The sequence below is a fragment of the Cataglyphis hispanica genome, chromosome 9 (assembly GCF_021464435.1).
Source record: "Cataglyphis hispanica isolate Lineage 1 chromosome 9, ULB_Chis1_1.0, whole genome shotgun sequence".
In the NCBI taxonomy this organism is placed as follows: Eukaryota; Metazoa; Arthropoda; class Insecta; order Hymenoptera; family Formicidae; genus Cataglyphis; species Cataglyphis hispanica.
This window is the reverse complement of record NC_065962.1, coordinates 5,575,351-5,594,071: the sequence shown is the minus strand read 5'-3', so window position 1 is coordinate 5,594,071 and position 18,721 is coordinate 5,575,351. Positions and strand designations below refer to the sequence as shown.

The following is an 18,721-nucleotide window of genomic DNA, read 5'->3' as shown; positions in this document are numbered from 1 at the left end:
GAGAGAGAAAGAGAGCCACCCATATTCTCGTATCGAATTCTTGTATGCGTTCATGCAAGAAGGGCGATAAATGGAAAAATTCTTGAATCTCGCAGTCGTAATCCGGACACCGGATCCCCGGTTTTCATGGGTCGGTTTTACTACCCTCGTCGGGCCGCTCGCTTCGTCGTACCTTCAATCTCATCCCTCGCTCCTCCACTTTTCCATTCCGCTCTCTTTCTCTCGTCCGAACCCTACCCGGCCGGCCGTTTTATTAACTAAATTTAATTTTCTCCCTTTAAGGCAAAGAAAACTGCGAAAGTTCTCCCGGGAAAAAAAAAAAGAAAAACACTGTAAACCTATTGAAAGTAATAATCGGATGCGAGAATAATTGGTATCGCGCATTAAATGTATCTTTACATGAACTGTCACTTTTATTGCCGTAAAGCCATTTTCCAGTTATGTTTATGCAAGAAATTACGTCCTTTTATTAACTCTTGTTTATGATTTTTTAAATTAAATTGCCTCTTCTCCGTCTAATATATAATTTTCTGATACATTTATCTTAAAGAAGGAGTAATACAAATTTTTATTTAATAGCGGAAGAAATAACGCTCGTGCAATTGCATCCTCTTTTTCTTCCTCTTGCTTTCTAATGAAGGAATCCTAACGTTACGCTTAATTTTTCATAAAATCCTGCGAAGAGTGTGCGTGTATTCACGCGCGCCATGTATGCAAAGTAGAAAAAGAGATAGAGAGAGGGAACACATAACGCGAAGTATAGTATGTCCCTCCTTTATTGCGCCGGAATTTCATTCCGGGTCTAATTGTAATCAGTGAAGTGTAATTCTAGCAATTTGTCGTCAGGATATCTAATTAATTAGGTCCTTTCGCGAGCGGCCAAGGGACTACAAACGCGCGCGCGCGGTCCTCTTCGTTAATTACACCGTGCGCAGGATGGAATTTTTCATCGAAATTATCACGCACCGTCCAGGAAATTAAGATAGCCGTGATGCTCGCGGCTGCAATCGATTTCGTTTCGCTTTTTCTCCTGTTTTACATCCGTTCCGTTTACGCGAACGTAAGGCAAAATTGTACCGCGAGGGATTCTTTGAATAAAAAAAGCATAGTCTCGATTCTCGATATTGCACTGGCAGATATGCAATCTTTTCCCTGCCAGATGCAAAAGAGTTTCATTCTGTTTTAACTAGTCAATTTTTATTTATATTATGTGCATTAAAAAATATATAGATACATTACTCAAAAAAAAAAGAAAAAAAAAATTGGAAACACTTTTCATACTCTAAGAATTGGGCTATTTTCAAATCGCTGAAACTCGACGGAAAATCATCATAGGCACAAAATTAAGAAAATATTTTAAAGATTTAAATATTTTAAAGGATATATTATATATTATATATAAGTATTATATATTATATATAAAGTATATTTTAAATATTTTAAAATATTTTAAAGATTTTTAAAGCTCAAAGTTTCAATCTTAACACGTTATTAGTGATTTAAAAATTTTTTTTTATTTTCCTTGTTCTGGGCTTTAAAAAAGAATACATTGTTTTATTCCTAAATTATGTATTTTTGATACTCTGCAACTCGATAAAAAAAATTCTCTCGAAAAATTTTAACTCATGTTCCATAAACTATAACATTTTGTTTACAAAACGCGTTTTCTTAAATTTTTCTACAATTTTTTTTGAAGCTAAATTGTATCTTTCAAAAATATCGATTCTCGACGAAAAATCATCGTAGATGAAAAAACATTTTGAAGCTTGAAGTTTTAATTTTGACGCGCTATTGGTGGTTTTAAAAAATTATTTTATCTTCCTTTGTGTATTTTAAAAAACAACACATTGTTTTGTTCCTTAAAATTATAAATTTTTGACACTTTGAAATTCGTTAAAAAAATTCAACTCAAATTTCATAAATTACAACATTTTGCCTATAAAATGCTTTTTTTAAATTTTCCTACGATTTTTTTTTGACTGAGTCACACGATTTTCAAACTAAACTGTATTTTTTAGAAATGATGTTGGTACTTGACAAAAAGTTATTGTAGAAAAAAAAAATTAGAAAGTATTTTAAAGCTTGAAATTTCAACTTCAACGCGTTATTGATTTAAAAAAATTTTATTTTCTCATTTTTAAAAAATACAAATTTAATTTCAAACTCTCATGTAATAGCGCAAAAAAGAAAATCGTAGAAAAATTAAAAAAAAAAAAAAAGTATTTTATAGATCAAATATTGTAGCTCATGAAATTAGAGTTGACCTTTTTGAGAAAAATCTTTTTATTGATTTGCAGAATGTAAAAAATTAAGTAATTTTAAAAAACAAAACAATGTATTCTTCTTTAAAACATAGAAGAAGAAAAATAAAATTTACAAAAATTACTGATATGATCTACGATGATTTCTCGTCAGTTTAAAAATAGCCAAATGTTTAGGCAATGAAAAGTGTTCCCTATTCTTTTTAATAGTGCATATAATCTATACATTCTTAAAAATCATAAAATCTCAACTTGAATGATTTTCGTCAAATGTATATGTAAAGTAAAGATAAAAAAATTTTGCAAATGCGTCTCTGCGAGTCTGACTCTCGTTACGGCCAACGCTGAAAGCCAATAAGACTGTCAGGCGTTTCTGTGGCGCAATAAGCGGCTTCCAGCAAACGCTAATAAAACAGTTAGGCAGAATCTGAAGGCGATCTTCAGCGAGCGGTATTAAAAAGGATTATAAATAAAAGTCACCGGGCGTCGCTTCCCCCGCGTCTAATTTAAGGGAGCAGCCGGCAGGATCCTCGGAAGCCATAGGACGGCTCCGACGATAGATTCGGGTTGAGTATCCAATATGATACCCACTTTATCCAGGGGGAAAGGACGGTAAGCCAGCCGCACAATGGCAGCCGCCGATTTCAAAGAGTTTGGATTTCGCTTGGCCTTTCTCCTGCACGCCCCGACAGAAATCCTGTATCGTTGAAATGGCGAATTTAAAATGTGTTCCCCGGTGGCGAGATAGCGGAATATTCCTCAACCGAAATCATCATCAGTTCTCGAAAGCAGCGCGCTTTCAACATCTCTATCGCTATCTTATACAATCTTGTATCTAAAGACTGTTTGGTAATCGTTTTCGGCGGTGCATCAAGTCGATATTCAAACTCCAAAGTATGTTAAAAATGCAATGGTGAATTTAAAAAAAAATATTTAAAAAAGATTATTTATTTTTAGAATGTCTCAAAGTGATTTTTTTCTCTTTGATTAAATACGTTGGAAAATGTGTAGATGAGACTGAGTTAATAAAACAATGCTCGCGGTTTGTCTAAGAAGATGAGTTATCAAGAATAAGAGAGGAGCACTTGCCGGGATGTCATTTCACGTGATGAAATTCAGCGAGCGAAGATGGTCGGGAGACAGCAAGAAACGTGACACGCTCGAATGCGTATGCTAATAGGCAGACGTGCCTCGGGCAAAAGCGACTATTAGCGTGAGTTGCGACAATGAGCCAATGTCATCAAGGTAACATTTGCGCTTGCGATAGCAAAATTATTGCGATACGCAACTCGCGCGCAAACGGAAATAAATCGAGAACGTCAAAGTTTCAAGAACCGTGAATCGTCTCTCAATTAGGATCGTTAAATTTTCAGTTTTCATTTCGGACCTTTTATTCGCAAAAATTTAACTAAAAATTTTTCAAAATAATAGTTTTTAACATACGACATCTCTCTCACTAAATTAAGTCCACTTGGAACTAATTAAGATTACATATCTTTGATATGTCGAAAAATAGATCAAAATTAAACAATTTTTATTATAAGTAAAATTATGTTTTAAAAAATATATGTCTTGTAAAGTAATCTTTTGAGAAAATTTTGCCAAAATTGAAAAAAAAGATATCAAAAATTGATATTTCCTATTTTTGTAAAAAAGATACCAGAGATATCTCTGTCCTCTCTCATTTTAAACAAAAAACAAAAATTTTCCGTTAAGTTGGATGAATAAAATTAGTGCTTGTCATAGGATATTTTTGATTTGTGGCTTAATTTTTTTTTATAAACAAAAAAAGGTCCTTCTTTTAGGTTGAAAACCACATTTTTGGTATAAACCGCGGTCATTTTTTGAAAAAATCAATATTTTTTAAATCGGCTGCGACAAGCTTTAGTTTTATTCATCTAGTTTAAGAAAAAATTTTTGTTTTTTATCTGAAATAAGAGGGGGGCAGAGCAATCTCTGGTACTGCAAACGCTGTTTTTAAAAACACCGTTCGAGAAAATAACTGCCAGGACCTCAATTTACGATTTTTTTTAATTAAAATTTTGACATGTATTTTCATTTTTTAATAAAACATAATTTTACCCACAATAAAAACTTGTTTAATTTCGACCTAGTTTTAGATCTGTCAAACATATATGTCATCCCTTAAAGAACAAAGAATTAAAAATAATAATTTTATTTTTAATTTTGTCAGACTAATTAAAGAATAAAGTTTTTTACTATATACACACTCGAATAATATCGTTGATAGTAAAGAATTCTCGTTCTTTTTAATTCAGACTTCTCGAGTATGATCATGAATAAAGTGTGATTTGTGATGAAACTGCGATGCCTTGTGTATAATGTAATCGAAAGAAAGTTTTGTTTTAATTTAAAAAAGAAGGAGTCGTATCGAAAGAACAATCGAGAACAGTCGGAGAGAGGCGGCTGTTCGAGGCGAGAGAAGGAGACAGAGGAATTACTCCGTATTTCCACGCGGATTAAACGTCCAAGTTTTTTCTTTTTTCTTTCTTTTTTTTTTTCTTTTCGCCAAAGTGTGTTCCGGATTTTCAGATCGCGACAGCCACGGCGGGCTAAACTCGAAAAATTCCACGGATTCTTGCACGAGCGCGCTCGCTCGCTCGCCTCGGCTCCGTGCACGCGTGTCTCACCGCCGGAAATTGCATAAGACGCGGGGAGGGCGGAAGTTACATCACGTGTCGACGACGGAATCTTTTCGGCAAACACACCGAGGACGCCGAAGGGATTGCAGTTACGTTAAAAAGTTCCGGTAACGAAGGATTTACGGCCGTACGAGAGAAAAAGGTGGCGTGAAAAAAGGCCAGCGGGGGAGGGAGGGTGGGGAGGAAGGAATTAAACAAAAACACAGCGGAGCCCGTGTTTAAATGGAACGGGGGGAGGGGGAGGGAGAGGGAGAGGAAGGGGTGGCACGTGACCGGGCCTGTGTGTGTAAACTTGGGAACGCTGTGTCGCAGTGCGAAGTAATTTAAACTATGGGGTTGTAAACTACTCTTTCGTATATACATATTATTTTCACATACATATTTTTCACATTATATTTTGTATCAGGACCGACGCGTGCGCGCGTGTGTATTTTTTCTCAAATCAGAATTAAATTAAAAAAAAAAAAAAAACAAAAATAATATTTACTCATCTGTCAGAATTAGTTTGAAATGCGAAATAGTAAAAATCGATTTCGCATTAGTTGAAGCGAATCAAGTTTGTACACGAGGATAATTTAATACATATTTTGTATTAAATTATTATAAGGATAATTTAACACATATTTTTTATTAAATTATCCTCACACACGCACATGTATACGCAAGTATATTGTATGAGTGCGTGCGGCAAGGGGACTCTCCGTATTAGAAAGAGAGATATATAGAACTGCCTCTCCCTTTCTTAGGGTCTCTCTCTTTCGGGGATACTTATCAGATCGGAGCACGCGCCTATTGATTTTGGCTTAAACGGAGAATCCGCCGGTGGATAGAAGTTAGAGAGACGCAAACTGCTCCCGGTAATGTCGCGAATTTCCCTCGTGCCGCGCAGTCACTACAGCTATACGTCGTCGTGACGCAAAAAAGGGAGCGCGCATAATTGCGCAATTAAGGACAGCCGCGCGATTACCGAGCTCCCGACGAAAATGCGCAGATTGATATGGAGGAAAACGATAAAGCGGCTCCCTCCCTCCTCCCCTCCCCTCCCCTCCTCAAGAGGAGCCCGAATATTCAATAGGAGTTCGAAGCACGTCGCGCAAATGTCACTGGGTGAAAGAAAACGAGAAGAATAAAAGGGTGTGCGGTGCTACAAATAATCTACGTGAAAGATATCAGAGGGGAGGGGAAGCTGAATCGGCTTCAATGCCTATCTCATCTCATTTTGAATAGATCGTTTATCTATTCCGTCCCTAATCGCTCCCGTTATCGGCTCTTTGGTCGGGCAGTCGCCTTTCCTTCTGAAATACCCTGTGATGTTTCCATTTCTCCACTTTCTCGCGCGCGAGACAAGTTTCGTTTTCCCCGTCGATCGCTTTCCCCCCCCCTCCCCCCCTCGCGATTCCGTTCGTTCCTGTTGTTCCCTCCATGTCTTCGATTCTGAGAGAGCGGGCGCGGGAATCTTTTGCCGACGAACGAACGGGAAAAATAGAAGAGACTGTCAGTGGGCCGTGCGATCCTCTGGTATACCGTAGGGATTGTCTCGTTAGCATAATCTGTGGGAAGCGCGACTCTCCAATGGCTCTTCTTTCGTCTCTACAATCCACCTTTGTACTTTTGTCTTTCTTCTCCATTCACGTCTACCTCTTTTCGTGGATTCACCAATACACATTTCCCGGGAAAATGCTCGCGACACCGGCGTGTTGCATTTAAAGATACCAAATAGGACAACGGTATTTAAACCCCCTTAATTCGGTATTCTGTTTGTATTTAATTAGATCACGTTTATATATCTGAAATTATTAATAGATTAGATTTTTTTCTTTTAAAATTATTAAAATTTTTAATAGAAAAAGGTCATTAATCAGTATTTTAATTATCAATGATTACTTCTTTCAATCTTCTGTTAAATTATAAATGCATTTTTAATTCTTTTATAAAAATGCGTACTTTTAATTTTATGAAAATTTTATAAAAATTCATCAGTTTCAGTTTCACATAGTGTGTATTCATTGCAATTTCATTCCATTCATATAATCGCGTTGTTTAAAGACGCACATTTTCCATATACAGGGTGACTCCGAACGTTCCAGGCAGACTTTGAGATCTTATAGGAAATTTAATTTTGAACAAAAAATTTCCTATAAAGATGGATCAAAAAATCCTTAAACAGTTAGCTTTTCAAAAAGCTCTGAAATCACGATTATTTTATGCTTTTACAAATATCAGGGAAAGTATGCGTTTTTTAATAAAAAGTACCGAAACGGAAGTTGTAGAAAATTAAATTATTTTTTAAATGAGATTAAAATGATTGTACATTCCATAGATTTTGAGATAACCAGTTTCAAATGTACAAAGAAATATTTTTTTTGCTGTCGACATAGCTTTTTAAAGATACTCTATATTTAAAAAATATTCTACAGTGCTATTTTAATTTAAAAAGAAGAATTACTTTATTTTTATGAAAGAAAAAGATTTTTGTTTTTTATTTTTATTGATTTTTCTCCAAGAAATTTATTAAGCTTCATCCTCTTTTTATTTTATTTCTCAAAACTTATGGAAGGTACTACAATCATTTTGATCTCATTTAAAAGATAATTTAATTCTCTACAACTTTTATTTCGATACTTTTTATTAAAAAACGCATACTTTCCTTGATATTTGTAAAAGCATAAAATAATCGTGATTTCAGAGCTTTTTGAAAAGCTAACTGTTTAAGGATTTTTTGATCCATCTTTATAGGAAATTTTTTGTTCAGAATTAAATTTCCTATAAGATCTCAAAGTCTGGCTGGAAGCCAGAATTCGGAGCCACCCTGCACATCATTATTTCTTGCGCGGAATTATGGGCAATCTTAACCACGCAGTTTCACAATCTCGCGAAAGAGATCTCGAAATATAAATACTTAACTTCGTCTCTTTACGGAATTCTCTTTACGGAAGAAACTCAGCGAAACGATTCGCAATGCCGTCGCAATATCAACGAAAGAAATCAACTTCTCACGTTAGCGGCAAGAGAACGCATTTGCTTAAATGTGTTCGGACAGTCGCTTATTCCACCACGCATCCTTCAACGGCTATCCCCGACGTTCCTTGTCCTGAATGCCAAATGAATACCTCGTGTACCGCCTTCGGGCGTCGAGAAGATGCAAGTTTCGTCGTCGCCAAGTGGAGGGAAGAAAACTTTTCCCGCTGCCTATGTTACATCGCCATCCGTGCGACGTTCTGCTCGACGCTGCGCTTCGTTTAAAGTCGTAAAAGCGGGCATGAAGGCCTACAATTCGATTGACTAACTTCCTCATTTCGCTTTTTATACCGTAAAGCGCGCGTCGCGACTATCGAGCAAACTTTTCTCGTCAAAAAACGCGTGACACATGTGTGTTTTATTCAGAATTAATTTAATCCCCAGATGTAAACGGGTCACTATTACTCATTCTTTCTTCTATTATTCTTTTAATAAAAAAAAAAAAACAAAAGAAAAAAGAAAAAAAAAACGAAATACATGCATTCGTGAAAAATAAATTGCCGCGTGCAGGTTTCACCTCGCGTTGATTCTCTCTTTTTTTTTTCCCGCGAAATCGCATCAACGCTTTTCGCGTTGGCGCGACATTCACGTCCGTTTAATTTAATTATTGCATATCGCTGCCGGATACACGAATAATTACGAGGAAAAATATACGCGCGAAATTCGGGAGAGAGCGAAATATCTGTAACATACTCGGCGCGTTTCGAACAGTTTCGCCCATTAAAATCTTCCGACAAGTGTGTGAACGTGAATAATGCAACTCTGTGACGTGGAGCCGATACATTCTCCGCGAGGAAGCATTCGAGCTTCGCGTACACAGAGCTCGACGATGCATTCCGGAAAATCTCCAAGCATCATTTTAATAATAAATATTTTGATCAACGTAAAATGGATTTGCTCGCGAAGTTGAGAGGGATAATGGTCGAACTTTGTGTAAGAAATCAAAAACAAGGTATTTTCAGTCGATTAAACTTGCACGATTAAATAACGAGAGTTTATCGCCTTTTAAATTCAAGCAAAACTCACTTCTTCCCTCACCACATTCCTTCCAAGCTATTTAGTATTAAATATCAAATAACCGGAAGGATTAATCAAAAGGATTCAAGTAAAGCATAAGATAGCGAACTGAAACAAGACTGATCGGGAATCGAATGGAAAATGTTTTCCAAGTTTGATGATGGCATTAATAACCTGAACAATATAATATCGCCGCTGTTAAGTTTGACAAGATGATATGTTGGTATTGCCCGTTGCCGCTGGTCGATACGGCCGAATTATTAATTCTCTGATAGAATTTGAATATACCCATTTGCATTAGTCAACGGAGTTACAGCGGCATTCAGTGCAATTGTCATGACATTTTCAATTATTCCGGTGCCGGCCGGTGTCGGACGGTCCGCGACAAACTTTGCCCATATCGTACGGCGCCAGTTACGTCCACCTGCTTGACGGATTACACGGATTACATACACGTCCCCCGGCCAACTTGGCTTCTACGTCGTCGCGACGTAACATGGAAAATACATTTTATATCTTAGCATGTTTGTCGCGAATATTAAAAAATCAGATGTTGACACTGCGTACTTTATTTTTATTTTAGTCTTTATTTTGTATTTTATTTTTAATAGCGTATCTTTAATAGCGTAATAATAAAAAAATGTGCGTCGAGAAAATTAATATTTAATGTAAAAATTAAAAATCTCTATTGTGGGTTCATGATTTTTATAAACATTTTTATTTAATTTCATAATTGCATAATAAATATTTCTTTTTATCAATATAGAGATAATTTTGAACTTATTAAATTAAATATTAAATTAAAAATATATTAAATATAATGAAAATATATTAAATTGCCTTTAACAATGAATGTGACGTACGGTGGTATGTTAGGGTGGGAATATTTAGCTTTATTTCTTACGCTTTTTTGAATGCTTGGAAGTTTGATAAAGGGTAAAGCTTCCGTAATGAAAACGTTGGACGTTTATGTGCGTAACTTATCGCGCTGCTGTTTTATGAGAGTTACGTGTCTCGCGAAATTCAATTACAAACATATTGAACTGCAATATGTGCGGATGCATCATCGATAAATTCAGAAAGAAATTTACGTAAACAAAATCCAGCCCCATATGAAATTTTTAATAAAAATTAGCTATATCTCTATTCAAGAATCAATCATTAAAGTATTGAGAGAATTAATACTCGGAGAATTAATCTATTAATCCTTGTGGGTTCATGATTTTTATAAACATTTTTATTTAATTTCATAATTGCATAATAAATATTTCTTTTTATCAATATAGAGATAATTTTGAACTTATTAAATTAAATATTAAATTAAAATATATTTAATATATTAAATATATTTAATATATTAAATATATTAAATATATTAAATATATTAAATATATTAAATATATTAAATATATTAAATATATTAAATATATTAAATATATTAAATAAATTAAATATATTAAATATATTAAATATATTAAATATATTAAATTAAATATTAAATTAAAAATATATTCTTGACGATGGAGAATAATGATTGTGTGGAATAATAAGATTGCTTCTAGCTACACAAGAGAGTGAATTGAATGACGAGACAATGTATCTTTTCTAGCGACGCGACAGTTGAGATATTTGACTTGGATCCAGCTTATTGCATTTCAATAGGTATATCCGCTTAGAAATCGATGCGGTAACCGGCGAATCCTTGATAACGTCGCGAGCAGTGACATACACTCGAGACTCGCGGGATCCGCGCCATGAAGACGAGGATCCCGCGAAGGTGTGGGCTGTCGACGCGATATTGAAAATGGAAGCTGGCACTCTCTCTCCCGCGTGTCATCAGCGTCATCGATCGCCGATGAAGATGGAGCAGCGGATTGAAGCGGCGCCCCTTTTCACGCGACCTGAGAAGAGAGCCTTACCGAAGCCGAAAACCGATATAAAAGATTTTTGCAAACTCAAGGAGCTCGTAAATCTTCGGCGGGAAACGCGCGACGAATGTCGATCATTGACGAGGATACGAACGGTTGCTGATTTTCTGACGGAGAAGTTTTACGAAAGATATCTAAGAACAGGCTTGATTTACATCGCGTTATTTAGAAAATAAAATTGTTATAAATATGGATGCTTGTTTCTATATTTGTGAAAAAAAAAGTAAAAAAAAAATGTAATATATTTTTTATATTACGCATATTAGTGAAAATTATACAATCCAAAATATTGGTAATAAGATTTTTTATCCATCAAACGATGGACGGACGAGAAGAAATCAGATTTATCTAATTTCTTTTTCAATGAATTTATGACAAAATAAACCGAAGCTTCTCTCTCAGTTAAAATGTAGATATCAGACATTTTGACATACATATATTAAAAACCTATGAAAAATTCCATGGAATAATGTGTGTTTATACATTGGAGTAAGAATAATCGATGTCACTGTGTGATTTAAAAACGGAAGAAAATATTGACGAATATATGCAATTTTTTATTTCATGCATAAAATAATATTACTGAATTGTGAAATAATATTTATCTATTTTATTTCGAATTAAATTCTAATAAATATAATGTAACAACTTTTTTTTAAAGCTAGATTGATTATATCAAGAGCATTCTGAAATTAAGGGAGAAGCGCAGGACTATAAGATAATTTTAGATGTACATATAAAAAAAAAAAAAACGAAAAAAAATATCACTATTTCAGATCGTGCTATTAGGCGAGTGCATTAAAGCCCGCATTTTTTAATTATTATGTTAACGCGTAATCGAGTTTACGAACGCATCTGCCACATTTTTGTGGCATGTATTCGCGCTTTCAGTACGATGTATCGTTAATTAGCGTTTCCATAGACAAAAATGTAGGTAATAAAGTAAATCGGAAAAAACTGCAAAATGTAACGACATCGCGCCGAACTCCCCGTCGCAGATACGCATAAAAAAATGTTGATCGCGTTATTTTCCCCCATTGTACGTTAAAGAACAAAATATATATATATATATATATATATATATATATACTATATATAATATATAATATATATGATATATATAAAATATAATATATACAGGGTGTCCTAGACCACCCGTACACCCCTTTTTTTTCAAAAACTAAGCATTTTAGAGAAAAACGTTTTGAACAAAAATTGTATGGTTTTGAGGAGACCATAAGATGGTGTCATTGGTTTGACCTTGGATGGCATCGTTAAGGTCAAGTCAAGGACACCTTTAATTTCTTAAATGGAAACTCCCATTTTTTATTGCATATTCTTATAGCTTATGTCGAGAGCTTTCCAAAACACTATAATAAAATACTTTTTTATTAAGAATTTTTTGAGTTATTTTGTATCTTAATCTGACGTATTTTAATATAAAATATAAAATATCTCGAAAATTATTTAGTTTTTGATAATTGTATTGTAATACTTTTATGTACAGAATAATAATATAAATCAAATGGTGTACAGAAAATAATTGTTTTTTAAAAAAAATATGCAATTATTTGCAATATATTTTTATAATTATTTATTTTTTCTTTACATTTGATTCATTTTATTATTCTTACATAAAAATATTATCGTTAATCATCTGCAATCGTACAAGGTGCAATTTCCTATTCAAACAATTGTTGTTTATTGTAGTAAAAAGTATTTTAAAAAATCTCGCTCGCGTACAGCATGAATATTAAAAAAATTGTCTGCTATAAGGCTTATGTATTGAGATTGACTACTAAGAGAAACGCGACTCTTCCGGATTTCGTTTTAACTATATATACAGGGTGTCCTAAGGACACCTTTAATTTCTTAAATGGAATCCCCTATTTTTTATTGCATATTCTTATAGCTTATGTCGAGAGCTTTCCAAAACACTATAATAAAGTATTTTTTCATTAAGAATTTTTTGAGTTATTTTGTGTCTTAATCTGACATATTTTAGTATAAAATATAAAATATCTCGAAAATTATTTAGTGTTCAATAATTGTATTGTAATACTTTTATGAACAGAATAATAAGATTAATCAAATGGTGTAAAGAAAAAATAAATAATTGTTATAAAAAAATATATTGCAAATAATTGCATACATTTTTTTAAAAACAATTATTTTCTGTACACCATTTGATTCATCTTATTATTCTGTACATAAAAGTATTACGATACAATTATCGAACACTAAATAATTTTCGAGATATTTTATATTTTATATTAAAATATGTCAGATTATAATACAAAATAACTCAAAAAATTTTTAATGAAAAAATACTTTATTATAGTATTTTGAAAAGCTCTCGAGATAAGCTACAAGAATATGCAATAAAAAATGGGGGTTTCCATTTAAGAAATTAAAGGTGTCCTTGACTTGATCTTAACGATGCCATCCAAGATCAAACCAGTGACACCATCTTATGTTCCCCTCAAAATCATACAATTTTTGTTCAAAACGTTTTTCTCTAAAATGCTTAGTTTTTGAAAGAAAAGGGCTGTATTGATGGTCTGGAGGACACCCTGTATACATCGCGGTACAAAGCTTACAGGCAGAGTCAAAATACACTTCGCAGAAAAATCCCGTAAATTCCCTCGATTTAAAGAAATACCATTTCGTACGATTTTGCCCTCGGAGGACGGAACAAAGTATCGGAAGTGAAATAAAGAAAACGGCGGAGCAATAATAAGACCGCCGCTTAAATATAAGAAGTACCGAGAAGCGCCGAAATTAATTACTGCCTTGTCTAATCCCTTCAAGCGACTCCTCCCTTTTAATTCCCGACGAACAAAAGAGTCGGTCCTATAATACTCACGGATTTTTTTTCCCCGTTTATATATATATACTATTATATGATCAACTTAGAGAAGCTCAGTCGAAGAAAGTCGTTGCGATTTCTATCTGCGATTCTTTCTCTTTACAAACTTACAGCAATGTCTTGCAGAACAACGGGCTATCGAAGGAGTAGAAAAGAATTGTTTAAATAATTAAAAAAAAAAATAAATAAATAAATAAAAAAGAGCAATAAGGAGATGAGTCTTTCGATATATGCATATTAAATGACACATAATTAATGAAAATTTCTTAAAAAAAAAAGAAAAGAATAACACGATACGCTATGCATTTAAGAGTTGGCGGACGAATCTGTAACGTTTCCCATCGGCCCGAAAATCCCGTGGCTCGGTTACTTATTGCGGCTGTGGCTGCATCCCACCGTAGGGACGGGGAAGGAAGGAGAGGAGGAGGAGGAGGGGTGGGGGTTGAGCGAGGGTGGACACGCGCGGTGTGCCCGAGTAAATCACGGTGGAATTAAGTGGATTCTACAAACTCCCTCGCGCCGGGTCTACCCCCGACGATGTATCGTCCTCGTAGAGTCGTTGCGGCGCCGCGCCACATCGCAGCCTCGGATATAACCGAGGCTAAGAGATTCAGGGCTGGCGAGAACGGCGTTCTCTCGCCGAGCGAGCGAGGTAACATCCGTTGCGTCTTACGAGCGCGGTTTACAATGGAACTTGGTCGACTAGGGCAAAGTGCACACGGACGGATGGATTACTCTCGTAGGGCCTAAGGCCTGAAAATGGGAGGGCCTCAAAATGAATTGCATAGGATTTATATTATAACACGTAGGGTGAGCTTTAAATGGAGGATGGCATGCTTGAAACTTACAAGTCAGCTAAAGACGAATTGATATTGTATTATAAGGGGTTACAGATATTTGACAGATCTGTAACTAGAGGGAAATTAATAAATTTTTATTGTGAGTGTAATTATGTTTTATTGAAATAATGAAGATGCATGCCTTGTAGAGTAATCTTTTGAAAATATGTCCCCAAAATTTTTATAAAAAGTTTTATCAAAAATTGAGGTCCTGGCAGCTATTTTCCCGAACGATATTTTTAAAAACAGCTTTTGCGGTACCAGAGATAGCTCCGTCCTCTTTTATTTAAAATAAAAAATAAAAATTCCCTTAAACTAGATGAATAAAATTAGTGCTTGTCATAGCCGATTTTGAAAATATTGATTTTTCAAAAAATTCATAACAAAAAATGTGGTTTTCAACCTAAAAATAGGTCCTTTTTTCATTTATAAAAAAAACTAAGCCATAAATCGGAAATATTCTATGACAAGCACTAGTTTTATTCATCTAATTTAACGGGAAATTTTTGTTTTTTGTTTCAAATGAGAGGGGGAGATGCAGAGATATCTCTAGTACAGTTTTTACAAATACGTTCGGGAAAATAGCTGTCAGGAAATATTTAATTTTGATATTTTTTATTAAAACTTTAGCAAAATATTCTCAAAATTCTCGTTACTTTACAAGACATATATATTTTCATTTTTTTAAATATAATTCTACCCAAGGTTAAATTTTGTTTAACTTCGATCTAATTTTAGGCCTGTCAAACGTATGTAACCCCTTAACAATAATTTAAATTTAAGAAATAAATTTAAATCGATATAAAATTTATATTCATTGGGTGTGCATTACATAAGTCTTGATTTAGAAAATTTTAGAAAATCCGTAATTTATAAATTAGTGTTAAAAATTATTTTTTTATTTACTATTACTTTGTTTTTATTTGAGGACTGTATAGATGATAGAAATATTGATGGCTCACAAACATTCTACAAAATATATGATATTCTCTCTCTCTCTCTCTCTCTCTCTCTCTCTTTCTGTTATTTCGAACCACAACTATCTTCATATTTACATCGCATTCCGCGACAAAAATTCGTGTATTATTTCCGCTTCGATGTAACTCGCGGTTCAGCATACGCGTTGTCAGAACAAACAATATCGCGGAAAGAAAAGTTGTTATACGACATGGGAGAATTTCCTCATGAAAGTCATGCGGTTGAAGACGACGCCTGTGCGATCGCTCCTTCGATTCATTCTTTTTCCTGACTCTTCAATCTCGTCCTTTCTCTCGTCACGACAGTATGACGCGGCTTTATCGCTGCCACGACGGTCAATTTTGCTTTCTTCCCGGCTTTCCGGTTCCTTCATCGATTTATGAGAACCTTCGCGAGTCTCTGCTTGAGTTCGGAAATACCTTGACGTTCGAATAACATTGCGAGCGGATTAGAAATTTTTTGTTTGCCAGCCGAAACGCGGAAATATCACATTCTCTATTTTTTTTCCAAATATTTTATTTAACTTCGTAAAATTTGAGCAATTGATCTATGTATTAAATGTGAATGAAAATAATGATGAATTTCGTAAAATTATAAAGCTTGAATTTTCCGTGAATCCTCCTGCAATCTATATTTGACGTGCACCGTTACGTCACCGCGTTTGAAACGACCTTATTCGGATAAGTGGACCTTTTCATAAAACATTTCAGACTTGTTTGTGTTGCGCAAATATAAAGAGAAAAAGAGACTCACTCACATAAGCACAGTTGCAGGAGCGCGGCAAAGAGGGCTGCGAGTTTCCGCGCTGCCATGAGAGTCGATCAGTTTTCTGATGAGTCTTTGGGACACCAGATCTGAAAATGTACAGAAAATATTTATACATCGGCAAATATAGCAACTCAACGCATTCATATGCGAAAAAGTGTATGCACAAAATATAAATTCTTATTTATGTTTGTCGATAAATTAAAGGGATCTAAATAACTGCCTTCGTACTTCAAGTTTATATTCGTATGTTTGCAGAGTAAACGTTATAAATAAATATCTCATTATCGAGAAATGCAACGATCATCGCAGCATTTCTCTTACCTAGTATTTCGCCACAGAGAAAGAGCCAATCTCATTTAATTGACTTTGTACTTTGCGCAAATTGGTCATGATTGTACGGTGATGAGTATGCTAGTTTGGCGATCATGGCAAACTGACTCAGCGATTCGCTCGAGTTTTCACCGCGGAGAAATTTATTTTTCTCCATAATTCGCGTCTTCCGCTTTCTTTCCGCCTTCAACATTGCTGTTTCCTTAATAAAAGAGAGAAAAGGAACGCGTCAATTTTAATTATCCTTCGTCTTAACTCTTTTGATGCTCTCGACGTTGGCGGAGGTGGAAGGGTTTGTGAAAAAAGGGCGAGCGAGGGTAGTATAAGAGAGAAAGAGACGGAGTGAGAAAGATCGAAACTAGCTTCGAAGCAAACTAACCGCAACGCCAGGAGCTCGCCAACTGTAATTAATGATCATCTCGTGATAGTTATATCCTATCACTAATTAGAGTTACGCCGAGAGAAAGGCATTCTTCGACGTGATTTCGACGCCGCTGAAAATCGTGAAGGCGTCGCGTGATTTGATTTCAATAAACGGACGCAAATAAACAATGAAACGTAAGAGCTTATTAAATATCCGCATGTCTAACTTTGACTCTTTGAAATTCCCGACTCAAAAGAAATAAAGGGACAAGAAATTATCGGGGAGATTTCTCTGAAACGGAAAAGGGGACGAATATGAGGAACTGCTTTCTTAAATTAAATCGATAAAAATGTTTGTTTGTTTTTTTACTTTATTATTTACAATATTTATACTTATAACTAAAATTACTGCTTAAATCAGTGATGATACAATGATTCTATTTAAGAAAGTGTGAAGAAATATAATTAAAGGAAGAAAATAAAATAAAATATAAATAATTAAATAATGAAATATTAATAATAAATAAAAATAATAATTAATAATAATAAAATAAAAAATATAAATTAAATATAAAATTACGTGAAGTAACATAAGTTGGCTGCATGTGTTTTAAATGGAGATAAGAGAGATAAAAATGTTTCACAAGAAAAATATTCAAAGAGAAATGTGTCTATTTTATCAGCAATAAAAATTCTCGAAAAACATAGTACGAGCAAAATAATAGCAAGCTTTCAGGAAGGCACAGGTTGCCTGCAAAGTAAGATGCACTTAATCTTCGTTTTTCTTTGAAAGAGAATTTTGAAGTAAGAAAACTGTATTTTCCAGGGTAGATGTCGAATGATGCTAGTACAATCCGCAGTTTCCTTTATCAGATTACTGTTTGTTTGAACTTTTCAAACACTGCGGTAGAAAAGTAAACGCCACGTCGAATAACTTCAATGTCGTGCCTTAAACTTTTCCAATTTTATAAGAAAAATCTGTTTAATGATATATGCATTAAAAAATTGTACATATACATATATAACTATTAGAAATTAGACAACTATAATTGAACTATGTTTAATTAAGAAAATTGCATATATATGACTAAAATTAGAAAATTACCGACGAGTAAAAATGAATATGAATAAATCTTCCTTCTCTCGCAAATATTTGATATTAATTGTCAAAATTATTTTTCAATTATAAGAAACTGACATATTTTTATGCAATATAAATTATCTGAATATGAATTTTAATAATAAAGAAATTTTTTTGCATACTTTACTTTTAATGAAATTTTCACCCTTACACAAGACAATGTAACTGTTTCTTTTTGAAGCAAGAGCACATTTTTTTCTCATCTCGAACATCGGCCAACTCATTTCGCCATGTAAAACCGCGAATGAGGAATTTTTATTATCCCTCGCGTGTCACGTGATGAAAGAAAGTGTCGATGCGGCCATCGATCCTACAAGGACCGCACCTGCTTCCAACGCAAATCAATCTATGATTTACTATAGCCTTCTGCAAGTAGCAACTACGTTGTACTAATCGGAACAATGCAGAAACAAATGCATCCATCCTTCATCTCAGTCACACAAACACAAACTCATCTTTCAAATAATAACTATTAATAGATGTTGATAATGATAATTAATGAAAACAAGAATAAGTGTCTATACATTTTCCTTTATCGTTCAGTTT

At 34.2% G+C, this 18,721-nt stretch overlaps 1 protein-coding gene across 1 annotated transcript in view; it reads right to left on the bottom strand.

Annotated features, from left to right (window-relative positions):
* The window catches only part of LOC126851991 (lachesin-like), a 203,055-nt gene that overhangs the window by 22,503 nt on the left and 161,831 nt on the right, over positions 1-18,721 (bottom strand). The window contains exon 4 of the mRNA XM_050596420.1: positions 16,331-16,427. Within this exon, the coding sequence (XP_050452377.1) occupies positions 16,331-16,385 (55 nt within the window). The 5' untranslated portion in view covers positions 16,386-16,427. The remainder of the gene's footprint in view (positions 1-16,330; positions 16,428-18,721) is intronic.